The sequence below is a fragment of the Notolepis coatsorum genome (assembly GCF_963971535.1).
Source record: "Notolepis coatsorum genome assembly, chromosome: 3".
NCBI classification, from domain to species: Eukaryota; Metazoa; Chordata; class Actinopteri; order Aulopiformes; family Paralepididae; genus Notolepis; species Notolepis coatsorum.
Window position 1 is genome coordinate 44398571 of NC_140167.1, and position 13753 is coordinate 44412323.

The 13753-nt window shown below is 41.1% G+C and overlaps 1 protein-coding gene across 1 annotated transcript in view; it reads right to left on the reverse strand.

The window, feature by feature from the left end:
- impg1b (interphotoreceptor matrix proteoglycan 1b) overlaps positions 1–13753 on the reverse strand; it is a gene marked incomplete at both ends in the record, with an annotated part of 56808 nt that overhangs the window by 21535 nt on the left and 21520 nt on the right. Inside the window, one exon of the mRNA XM_084311187.1 lies at positions 1295–1447. Coding sequence (XP_084167313.1) covers positions 1295–1447 — 153 coding nt within the window. The remainder of the gene's footprint in view (positions 1–1294; positions 1448–13753) is intronic.

Consider the following 13753-nt stretch of genomic DNA (forward strand, 5'->3'; position numbering starts at 1 on the left):
AGCAACGCCAAGCTTTCAAACCCTAGCGTTTATCTGTCCGAAACTCTCGTGCAACTGTGAGTACCTTTGAAATTTCTCTGCGATACTTGTACGAGAAGCATTTTGATAGAGAAAAGCGAGACAGTGTTAATTGTGGGATTTTCCTATGGAGGAATAAGGGACTGTGTTTCACTCGTCCAACCTTGTTGGAGTGCATCACAGACCCGAAAGGGGCTAAAGGTTACTAGTAGGGATGTTCGATATTGGCTTTTTGACCTATACCGATATTGTCCAACTCTTAATTTCCGATACGGATATCAACCGATACCGATATATGCAGGGTTTCCCCCGCCAAAAAACGAAATTATTTCAGCTAATTAACATTACATATCTCTTGTCGTGTAATTAACACAACATTATGCATACTTTGACAATAAAATAATAATTTGTTCTTACTTGCTTGCCTGGGTAAATAAAAGTTAAATAAATGTAAAAAAAAAAAGATATATATATATATATATATATTTTTTTTTGAAAAACGATACAGATATTTTTCTATATCAAATTTTTATGCCAATATCGGTAGGCCGATAATATCGGACATTCCTACTGTAGTTACTAGGCTTCAGGCCAGGGGAGATATTAGGGTTACTGGGCTTCAGGCCAGGTGAGATACAGTATTAGGCTTACTAGGCTTCAGTCCAGAGGAGATACAGTATTAGGCTTATTAGTTTCAAGTTTTGTTTTATTTTAGGCTTCGGGCCAGATGAGATATTAGGCTTACTAGGCTTCAGGCCAAGGGAGTTATTAAGGTTACTAGGCTTCAGGCCAGGGGATATATTAGGCGTACTAGGCTTCAGGCCAAGGGAGATATTAGGCTTACTGGCTTCAGGCCAGGGGAGATATTAGGCTTATAGGCCTCAGGCCAGGCGAGATATTAGGCTTCAGGCCAGGGGAGATATTAGGCTTACTAGGCTTCAGGCCAAGGGAGTTATTAAGATTACAAGGCTTCGGGCCAGGGGAGATATTATTCTTACTATAGGCTTCGGGCCAGGGGAGATATTAGGCTTACTAGGCTTCGGGCCAGGGGAGATATTAGGCTTACTAGGCTTCAGGCCAAGGGAGTTATTAAGATTACAAGGCTTCGGGCCAGGGGAGATATTATTCTTACTATAGGCTTCGGGCCAGGGGAGATATTATTCTTACTATAGGCTTCGGGCCAGGGGAGATATTAGGCTTACTAGGCTTCGGGCCAGGGGAGATATTAGGCTTACTATGCTTCAGGCAGAGTCAGGCAGCTACATGTTCTTCTCACCTTCTCTCTGAGGTCTTCTGTGATGTCATGGTACTGAGGAGCCTCAGGATCACCCAGAAGCTCGCTGTATCCAGGGTCCACTATGGTGACACTGAACTCAACTATGTGCTCCTCATGTTCCTCTGGTGTGTCACGCGAATCCTCTGGGATTATCTGGGAAACAAACAACAAAACACAATAACGACAGCTGTCAGTGAAAACTGAGGTTTTGACGTCTGATTCAGCTGTGTGACATAAGCTTCACCTGATATCCAGATGTGACATGATATAACTCTGGACTATTAACTATAACTGTCTATAACTATAAACTCCTCTGAGAATGATTAATATCCAGATGCCAACCTACCTCCCCTGCTTCAGTTGGAAGTAGAATAAGTAGTGGAGGAGGAGTCCAAGAGCCTGCAAGGAAACAGCTAGGTGTCGGTTAACATGATCAAGTTATATTATGCCATGTCATGCAATCCATTCAAGTGAGCAGTGTTGATGTGAGAAGACAACTTACAGTCCTTCCCTGGTTCAGCTGTTACGAATTCACTCCTGGAAACGAAAGGACATGTTAGAACTATCATGTGTATCTGTCTTTGTGTATTTGCTTGTAATATTCACAAACATGGTGTGTAAGTAACCCTTGGATGGGGATGTGGGCAGGAGATACCCACAAATAATGGACAAGAAGAACTGTCATGTTTACACAGACACAGGGAAGACATTAGTATGTATTTACTCTTGGGGAGGATTGTAGCATGTTATGCTTTTAACAAAACCAAGGTAATTATATCAAACTGATGACTTTAGCCTTCTATGGAAACAAGTAAAGTGAAGTCCAGTGCAGTCCTGCTGCCTATACATGCTGGCTTCGCAAGATCTCAAGATCACACCATCATCCGTCTTGTCAGGTTTAGAGAGAAGACGGCAAGTTGGGAAAGTTACAAACAGTTTCAAAGGACAACGTCCCAGATGTCCCACTTCCCAGGAGTGTCCTGGTTTCATGGGGCCACAAAATGAGCTACTGTAGAAGTGTTACACCCATGCCATGTTTGAGGGAAAACAAAGCTTCTCTCAAGGGGCATTAAGAGCTGTTCTGATGGCCTTGTTTCGCTGCACACAACTATTTTACCACTTTGAAGTCTCAACAAAACAAGGAGAGCAGGTTGCAAAATAATAGGCCTAGCTGTGTTATCAAATGTACAGTAGTCTCCAGATTGAAAAACACACCTGGATGTCAGAGCCTCAGGGAACCTACTGTGGTGACTTTTCAATTGTAAATGCTTCAAGGACAGAAATGACCCCAGTCCATAACCAGCTATACGTATGATAATTATCACAGGACAGCTGTTTCAATTGCAAATAGCTGGTGGTCATCGGTACAAACAACACCCAGTGGTAGAATGACAAAAATTGTGGAAGAAGGCATCATTCATCTTTCTACACTAAAAGATGTGTTTGGAACTGGAGACTACAGTATCTCTAAAGGCAATGACTGGATAGGCTCAAGAGCATAAGGCACTATAGCTATTCACTTATACCTTGAAGCAATAAAAGACAATTATATTTGCAAAACAAATGGTTTGTTTTGTACCTACCCTTCACTTTCTTCCAACTCAGCGACTCTCTGGAGGTAAAGAAATGAGATGCCAATTAGGTCCCGGCCACACATCTAGAGAAAACTGCAGGAACTTTTACATACTGTGCATATCGTCCTAGAGCAGGGGGTGGGGAATCTATGGCTCGGGAGCCATTTATGGCCCTTTGCCAGATATTATATGGCTCACCAACTTTCAACAGTTCACAGAGAAAAAAAAAGTAACTTCAATATAACAGCTATTCCTTATTAATGTAATAGTATAATATTAATAATATTAACCTTTTTAATAATAGGTGGGGGCCCGTTCCCGGGCCCTTTTAAGCACGATTTGCCCACCGGCGCGACACAGCACTTTGCGAACGTCTAGCAGCTCGGGTCTGCATTTTCTATACAACATATATAGGATTAAATCCAGTGGCGGCTCGCCACTAGGGGCGCTGGGGCGCCGCCCCCCCTGGTTGAGAGCAATGAGAGAGTAGGAGAAGAAGAACTTGTGTTTTTTTATTTTAGATATTTTGAAGGCTTGAAGCCCTAAAAATAAACTAAACATGTTTCAAATTAATAATAATTACTATTAAAATGCACAATAACGTTAATATAGCAATAAATATAGTATAAATCATTGTTTTTTGCATGCTATTCTAATCTCCCCCTCGTTTGTGATTGACGTCGGGGCATCCAGGGCGCTAGACAAAACGCACTGAGTAGGCGTCACTGCGTGCAAGCGGCCAATGTAATGAATCTAGTAAATACATTTTAGCCTATCAATGGCCATAAATATGATCTGGGGGGGGCTGGGGGGGTTGCGGTTTCTGGCGCTCTGGACAAGCAAGCACTGCAGTGCAGACACACTCTGTGTGTTCACTCATCAGCAGTTGCATAAGACTTGCCTTGTTGCCTGGTTTCGGTTTATAGTTAGCTACCATGGATAATTCTGTTAACTTAAATCCATCAAAGCAACACCATTTGAAAGACGGACACTGCAAGAAAAACTCAGATTGAAAGAACTTGGACAGAGGAAGGCAATATATTCGGTTGTTTTCCAGAAGCTGGTTATTTTTTTTTTTTTTTAAAGTGGATTAAGGCTTGTGGACAGCTGAATGTCTCACCTCCTTCAACTCTTCTGATGGTAAGTCATATGTTTAATCTATGCAAGCCAGCCTTGGCTCTTTTAACAATATGCTAAATATGCTGTACTCATACTGAAGTTATCTTTGGTATATACTGTATACTAGGTCTTGTAATGATAGCTGGTAACTTCAAATGACAAGATATACATCTGTGATTATTATTGGACGGATTCTGAATACGGGAGAGAGAGAGAGAGAGAGACACAGAGAGAGAGAGAGAGAGAGAGAGAGAGAGAGAGAGAGAGAGAGAGAGAGAGAGAGAGAGAGAGAGAGGAGAAAGAGAGATTTGAGATCGGGATGTGCGTGTTTGTGTAGGCGCTTGAGATCGGGGTGTGTGTGTTTGTGTAGGCGCTATTGGAAACCTGGCTGCATGGACTGTGATCATATATTGATTGATGGCAATGGTGATAGTAGGCTATACTCAGTGTGTGGTTTTGCCAATGCGTGCACGCGCGTGTTTGTGTGTGTGACATTGTGATACATCCTTGATACATGTTTGCAACATTTTTGGTATAGCGCCCCCCCTGGAGAAGAATTCACCAGCCGCCACTGATTAAAGCCCTATTTGTTGCCGTTCGAATGCCACCTCACTCAACCAAATCCGTTCAGCGGTTCTCGAGTTACATGCCAAAATGTCAGGTGTGCGACTTTATACACAAGCCTCTGGAACTGTCAATCATTTGCCGATTGTGAATATTATTGGACAGGGTTGTAGCCAATGAGTGTAGCTTTCCAATGATAGACCACATTGGGTTGTGCGAATCAGGGATCTAGGTGATAATTGACGAGCAAAAACAGGAAGTGAAAAACACATGGAATGCATTGTCGTCAATGAGGAAATGGATTACTGGAGAACTTTTTTTTCCTCATATCTGTACTACATAAGACTTCAGGCTATGGACCCACAGTGTTTTCCAGCTTATACCAATTATTTTGGATATAATTTCTTTGGACATTGCAATAATAATCGCAGACAGAAAGGCGATTCAGAGGGTTATAAATTTGGCACAAAGACTCATCGGCTGCCCCCTCCCCTCCCTGTAGGACTTACACAACTCCCGCTGCCTCAACAGAGCAAAACACATTACCAAGGACAGCTAACACTCTGGCTTCCACCTGTTCGACCTGTTGCCATCGGGCAGACGATACAGGTGCATCAGAGCCATCACCACCTTGAACTCTAATATGCACCAATAACTCCCCCCCTCCCACACTGTGCAACATCCTACCCCTCAAGTGCAATATCCACAGTGCAATACCCACCCACTACCGTCTGACACTGTGATGGTTATTTTGTACTGTTATTTTGTATATTGTTATTTTGTATATTGTACAGTATTGTAACATTGTTTTATTGTATAGTATTTTATGTTTCTCTTTTAGAACTTTTTATATTTTATATTTGCTTCCACTAATGCACCTTAAGTTTGAGTCCCAAATCTGCAAATATGATGACAATAAAGTACAATCTAATCTAATCTACTACAGAAAAACGTGAGTACACAATTACAAGTACAACTCAAGTTCAGCCCTATGTTACTTTAATTAAAAGTCGTTTTTCTTTATTGTGTAAGAAACTTCAGAATGTTATCTTTCAAAAGAGACCAGGCTTATGCATGTGCTATAAGTATAAAGTATAAAGATACGCTTTTCAAAAAATGTATGCAGTCCTCAAGTTCAAGTTTAAAAATGGCCACTTTTCTGGGTGCCTGTTAAGAGGTTCAAAATAGACTAGGCTAGGAGGGGGTAAAGCTGGATTTTAAAATATGACCTGCGTCATTTGCAGATCAAGTTCATCGGTTCTTCAACTGGCTCATTTCCAAGCGGTCCGCGTTCCGCTCGCTAGATATCATGTTAGATGCAACTTTGGCACATAAAGACTGACTGGCCTGATGACTGAACAGGAGAATGTTGTTTATGTTGACTACGGTCTATTTAATTTGCTGTATGGTGGCCTTGCAAACTGAGTTCCTGCAGGACAATACATGGATGGTATTGTCCTGTAACTGTTCTATTTCCACCATGTCTTTCAGTACAGTATTTAGATAGAGATAGATAGATAGATAGATAGATAGATAGATAGATAGATAGATAGATAGATAGATAGATAGATAGATAGATAGATAGATAGATAGATAGATAGATAGATAGATAGATAGATAGATAGATAGATAGATAGATAGATAGATAGATAGATAGATAGATAGATAGATAGATAGATAGATAGATAGATAGATAGATAGATAGATACTTTATTAATCCCCTTGGGGAAATTCAGGGTATCTCGCAGCTCACATAGTATACAGACATTGACCATTCCCATACAGTAGTTACACGTTATGTCTGCATCATGAATTAAAATAAGTACATGATAAAATTCAATTAAATCATACCCATCAATATTAAAATTAAAATTAAAATAGGAGCGTGATTAGATAAAAGCAGGTGTATAAAAACAGGTGTAAAACAGATGTAAAAACAGGTGTAAAAACAGGTGTAAAAACAGGAGTAACTATAATACGCTGTTGTACAGTCTGATGGCTGTGGGGACAAAGGACCTCCTGTGCCGCTCAGTCCGTATTTGATACGTCAAAATGGAAAAAGCTGGTGGTGGACTACCGACTAAGCAATTCCCATCACTATCCAAGGGGAGGGAGGTTGAGATGGTGGACAAGTTCCTGGGAGTAAAAGCACAATAGACAGGCTTTTGATGTGTCAAAGGTCCTTTGTTCCTGCTGCTGTTCAATTATTTAACGAACACCGCTAGCTCTGTATTGTGAGGCTCTCTTTTCTTTTCTTTCTACTGTGTTATGTAACTTGTACTGTATGTTATTGTTTCTTGTTTGTGTATTTGTACTCTCTCTGGTGGCAAACCATGTTTCCCCTCTGGGATTAAGAATAAACCATACCATACCATACCATACCACGTTCAGCCATAGAACATGCAGGCATTCCCAGTCAGTTCTCTGACATGAAGGCCAACTAATCATCCCTCCCCCTTAATTGTCTGACATCAATCCCTGTCTCCTGAGTCGTTCAGCCATTGTGTAGTGTGATGTGTGCCTGGTCCCAGTGTATGGCAGCCATTGAGCCTGCATAGCCCAAGGTTGGGTGCTACACAGTGGTGGTGTAGGCAAGGCCAGATTAAGAATTCAGAGGCCCCCGGGCCAGATTCTTGTGGAGGCCCCCCCACACCAACACACATACACGCACAGTGGCGTTTTTATGTCAATAAAAAAAAAAAAAAAGCTGTATCCGTAACATTGTCCAACCAATCCTCCTGGTTTTCATGTTCAAGCACCGCTGGCGGCGGGCTGTCATCATCGCGGTCTGCCTCAGAGTCAGAGTCATTCGTGTTGGTGTTGGGGCTGGACTGTGGAGATGCGGCGGGCGTATACGAACAGGTGGCAGCCACTGGTGGTGGTGGGCCGGCTGAACTAGAGGCTGCCGCTGCCTCTTCTCTGTCGCTAGCATCAATAATAATAACGTTAGCATTCTCGTCCTCTCTGCCCGCGGCGCCTGGCTCAGCCTCTTTAACGTTGCTGCTACTACTAGTGCTAGCCAGGGGGCTATCCTCCTCCTTACCTGACGGGGTGAAAAAAGTAGAGATAGTCGGTATGCTTTGCCGAAGTAACGCGCTCTTTCTGTCCCTTTCCTGTTTAGATTTTAACTTAGCAGCTCCGCTTTCCCACCGTTTAATTTTTTTTTATCCATGTTTTTTGAGTCTCATATGATCATACAGTACTACTCGAGTCTTAGCCTACTTGATCAACTTGCAAGTGCAATTCTCGCGGTCAGTGGTCACCTGACCTGACAGTGACCCCTGGACCTGGACGTCAGTGTCACGTAGACTCAACGTCTCTCACCCCTCATTATCAAACAATCAATCATATTTTTATTTGCAATACAAAAAATTTAATAAAAATAGATAGAGAAGAGATGAGATGATACTAGTAGTCACTATAGATGCTGTGAAAGTAAACGTTGGATGAGGATCTGATTATATATATTTTTTTTTCGTATTTCTTTTATTTATTTTTTACTAGTGTGTAGTGGAGGCCCCTAGTCACTAGGGGGAGCTCGATGATATCCGCTATCAGCACCGGCGGGTCTCTGCTGTCTGTCATGAATAATGATCCCAATCTGCCTCATTCGTGTCGGGGCTGCGTCTATTCTTTTACCAATGGATTTCCAGTTCCGCGTTCGCGTTCTGCGATCTGATTGGCCACTGACGTTTCTGGTGCGATCTGATTGGCCACTGACGTTTCTTAGGCGAGTCTTTCGAAGTTGGTTAAGGTTAGAGTATGGAATCAGGGCTGGTGTTCTATCGCCCTGCTCTAAGACAAACTCTAACCTTAACCAACTTCGAAAGAGTGCCTAAGCTTAACCGGTGAAAGAAAGAGGCGTCACACGATTGGCGCTACCAGAAACGTCAGTGGCCAATCAGAGCGCAGAACGCGAACGCGGAACTGGAAATTCGTTGGTAAAAGTATTCAGGTGTCGGGGGTGGGATGTGGAGATTTTTTTTTATTGCTGTTTTTACCTCAAACGGAAAACCTCAAACTCTTATGAAGAGGAGAAAAAATATTCAAGATTAGCCACTTGCAGACGGCAGGGTGTGACGTACTGTATATTTCAGTTGATGAAATATTTTTGTTGACTAAATATTTTAGTTGATGAAATATGTTTTCATTTCAGTGTCACAGTATGACATCGATCTCCAAAATAAGAAAAAAAAATAAAATAAAATGTGGGGCCTCTAGTGATGAGGGGCATCCAATTTATTTTTAAATAAGAGTTAATATATATATATATATATATATATATATATATATATATATATATATTTGGGGCCTCTAGTGACGAGGGGCCTAAAAAATAATAAAAAAAAGTAAAAAAAAAAGAATAATAATAATAATTTGGGGCCTCTGGTGACGAGGGGCCTCCAAAAAAATTTAAAATAAAAGTTAAAAGAATTATAATAATAATTTGGGGCCTCTATATATATTTTTTTGGAGGCCCCTCGTCACTAGAGGCCCACGGGCCGCGGCCCGGACGGCCCGGTCGTTAATCCGGCCCTGGGTGTAGGAGGCAATTTCCACCTACATTGTAAAGTGCTTCGAGTGTGTAGAAAAGCGCAATATAAATGTAATGATCATTCATTCATTCATTCATTCATTCATTCATTCATTCATTCATTCATTCATTCATTCATTCATTCATTCATTCTCGAAGTCAACTTCCTGTCTGTTGTTGCTAGGCAACTGCAGCGTGGGGGAAACATGCACCCCGGGTACATTGTGTACGGTTCATTTAGTGCAGAAACGGATCGGAAAAGCGGCAAATTAAACACAATCAAGGGTAATTTTCTTCAGTGCATCACAATGCCAAAGAGCTGCTGTGTTACGCTTTGTACTAGTAATACTAATAAGATAATCAAAAATCCAAATCGAAAGTTTTATATAATACCAGTTGAGGCATCACGGATAGCTGGCGGCTATCAAGAGGGCACATGTAGACTCAGACGGGAGAGTCGATCAAAGCAGACCCTGGTTAGAATAAGGAACAAATATGTATATCGTAAATTAAGTTTTATTGGCTGTGAGGCTGTAAACAGCAGAGAAATGTTAGCTGCTAGCTACTTCACCATATAACGTTAGTCCATTCTCTTCAAGTAGCCTACATGCCTTTTTTTTCACCTTAGAATCACCAGAAAGGCTTTCGAAATAGTGAAATGCCATGTTGGCCTCAATATTTTCAAAACAAATTATATGAAAAGGTTATGAAATGAACAAGAATGTGATAAAATATGTAATAAAAACGGAGCTCAACGCATACATTTGATCGTAGAAATCCGTTTGTTTTCCACCATACCAAGATGGCGGCGGTCTCGTGACATCAGAGTGTCTTCGAGAATAGACTCATCCACCCCTGGCACACCACAATTGCCTCGGCCAGTTCTTTGTGCCAGTTGCCATAAAGCTCCACAACAACTGACATGGCTAACTGCTGGAGAACTGTTAGAACTGATTTTAACTACTGAACCATTTTGCACAAGGACTCGTGTCATTCATTAATTTATTCACATTTTATATCATGTTTGTATACGCACATTTAGATGTATTTATAATCTGTTTTATCTGTTTATTTATACCAGGGTCGACTAGACTTAGTATGGAGTATTGTATATTTGTACAGAGTAGACTTAGGTTATCTATATATTTGGACATGGGGTTGATTTAGGATATAATCTGTACAGGCACGTGCACACATAGAGGCCAAGGGGTGCTTGAGCACCTGCCTTTTTGAGCCTCATCAAAAAAGTGCCCTTTTTGAAAAAAAAAAATATATATATATTATTATTTTTATTTTGGGCAGTAGCTAGCTACAAGTAGCGACGCTACATAGCTTAACTACATTTTTCAAAAAGAGTGTCTTCGGTCATGAGAGTGTCGTGTTCTCCTGGCCTGCAGCTGGATACTATTGTAGAAAACCCACTATGATTGGTTGGTTGGTTTAGATATGAGTATGACGACTCACAATTAGGCCAAAACATTACGGGTAGGCCAATCAGAGGCAGGATAGGGCGGGACATGCCAGCTTGGCAAACCAGGAAGTAAAAAAAATCTAAACACAGACCATGAATGAATGAATGAACCAGTCCGCGCGAAATGGCAGAGGGATTCGATGTTTCCAGGGCTGATGGCATTGATGAAGATGATGTCAATAACAACAATGCCTCTCCATGGCCCTATCTGGAAAAATGTATGAGTTTGACTGAAAAAACGCCTAAAACATATGTGTTTATTGTGTCAGCCAAAAACGAAGCTTCTCTCAACTTCCCACACGTCCAGCACTAACTTGAGAACACATATATTCAGGTAAGCTGATGAAAAGCTTTACATAAACATTGTCAACTGTTCCCAAACAGCACACAAGTCAGTGTACTTTTTGTCAACAGATTTAACTAATATGTTTCACTGTAGGCAGAAAATGAACAATATTATGGGGGTGGAGAAAAGAAAAAACAAACTACCATAAATAGTACATACACTAAGAGGGAAAATATCACCTAGAGCAGTGGTTCTCAACCTGTGGATCAGGACCCCCAGGGGGGGTCCCTACATGATTCTGGGGCCATGGAATGTTTTGTGAGTTACATATTTAAATACATTTGGTCATTTTAGCTGACGCTTTCATTCAAAGCAACTTACAAATTGTGTACAACAAGTCAGCAGGAGTGGTACATATCTAGCAGCCAAGGATAAGTAGTATTGTTTGTCTAGCAGTGTCGAGCTTGAGTGTTATACTCTTGAGTACATACTGTACTGTAGTAGTATAGACATATTAGCATAGTTGGTGGTAGTATAGACATGGTAGCATAATAGTAAAATGCAGTAAGACAGTTATTATTAGTTAAAATTCAGATATTGAAGAAGTGTGTTTTTGGTTGATAAAGTGGGCAGGTTTCAGCTAGGAGAGGGTATCAGGCAGCCAGAAGATGCAGAGTTTAGGGATAAATAATACATACAGATAGAATAGAAAAGAAAAAGACCATTACTGCATCAAAAGTAATCAACAAACTATACTATAAAAACTGATCAAACCAAATGGTCTCTTTCTTTTCTTTTGTAGAGGCTGCACCCAGCTAAACTTGCCTTCCTGGATTTTGTACATAATACAAGTTCATGTTAAAAGGATGACACAAAAAGTGGGTGGTGATGATGATGATGATAGAAACCGCTGTGGCGCATACAGTTGAATGCTGGTATTACACTCACTGAGGGACACGAAGAAGTCAAGTCCGATGGGATTTGGGAATCTCAAATACAAATCGGGATTGGAATAAAAAATGCATTTATATTAAACAATACAGAATATACAGCACTTCTTGGGGTCTGTAGGGTACGCACTTATTCCCTCCCCCCTGAACATTTATGGAGATGTATGGGCCTTTTAAGTCAGTGATAAAAGTGTCTTTCAAGGATAAGTGAGCTCCTGCACTGATTATTATAGTTCAATATTCAATATTTGATCACCAAAACCCCCCAAAAAGCATAAAAAGGGGGCCCCCCGCCCGAAAAGGGCCCTTAAAAATCGCGCTTGTGCGCTACGCGCGCTACGCGCGCTCGGTTAATATATACACACACGCGTAGTGCCCTTTTCAGCCTTTGAGCACCTGCCCCTCTAAAGTCCTGTGCACATCCCTGAATCTGTATATTATACCAGGGTGGGCTGTACATATGTACATAGTGATATTGAGTACACATATATCTCACCTGTTCAGAGATCCAGTGCAGATCACACCTTTATCTTTATTTGTATTCTTATATTTTGTTCCTGTACCTCCCCTCTCCCTCCCCTATGCTGCTATGACTTTCCCCACAGGAGTTAATAAAGATCCACCTTATCTTATTTATCTTATCTTAAAAACGTGTAATACATTTAAGTGTAAACCTGCTGTGACTCTTTAAAAAATGTGATTGTTACAAAGGAAAACATTTCTCTTGAAGGTGAAATGGTTCCTGACCCATGACCCCTGACCTAGAACGTGACTGAAACATCTCAGCTTGTTGCCTCTACTGGCAGTCAGTTCTGTTCTGTGATGATCACTTTACCATAATAGGAAAATAAGTAACTACGGCTGCTCTATGAATACAGCTCCAAACAGCTCAAACCACATACAGTCAGTATGAAGATGGCGCTGTGCGAAGTGTGACGTCATAGATCAGCCTATATATAAACACTAGATGACTCACTAGATGCTAGCCAACGGAGACTGACGTTGCCACAAGGTGGCCATCTTGCTGCAGGGCAGCACGCCCACTCATAACATGAATGTCTATAGTGCATAGCTTGCAAGATTTTCAACCGTTTGGTTTGTTAAAAATGTCAGTGATGTATCATACTGCATACTTATAATGGACTTTCATATACAAAATAAAAAAAAATTATAAAAAGTATTCCAAGCAAGAATCATAGCCACGTTAACACTTTAAGTGCCAAAAACGTGTTTAGGCGTCCTTCCCCGCCATGCTCAAGTTGCAGAGGACGCCGTAACTCGTCTTTAATATCAATATTTCAAAAATCTGTGATCGTAATCATATTTTCCATCCGCAGCCTTCACACACAGTTCTGAGCTCCTCTCAAACCTCTAGCGGTTCAAGAGCGCCATCTGGTGGCTGATCGGCGCAATCGCCAAAGAGGAAGTTACTAGGACGATGTGCTATTCACCCATATTACTTCCGGGCACTCTCTATAGGTCCCGGGACTCAATCTCGACACAATACATAGCGATCCGTTGCCAATAACTCGATAAACAACATGATTTGGACGTATATACTATTATACAACCTGGAAATAGATCGCGTATTTCTACATCCCATAATAGGAATATTTCAGTTCCACGCTCATCGTCCAACGGCGCGAGGAAGATACGGTAAGATTCAGCGTTATTTTTGAACGTGTTTGATATAAACTGCTCTGATGATCATATCACCCACACTAGATGAATGATATAACGCTGCCCACGGAATTATAAACGATCCCCCGCCCATCCGGTCAGCATCAGATGATACGTAGAAACTTCTAGAAGTACGTCCAATTGAAATGTTTGATCTCGCACAGATTCCTACCAAACTGTATTTCATCATCAATATAATGCATTTGGGGCTATAAATCACGTTCTGGAGAAAGCTGCAGAAAGAGATGAAAACATACTTGTACTTTAGACCATATTTTACT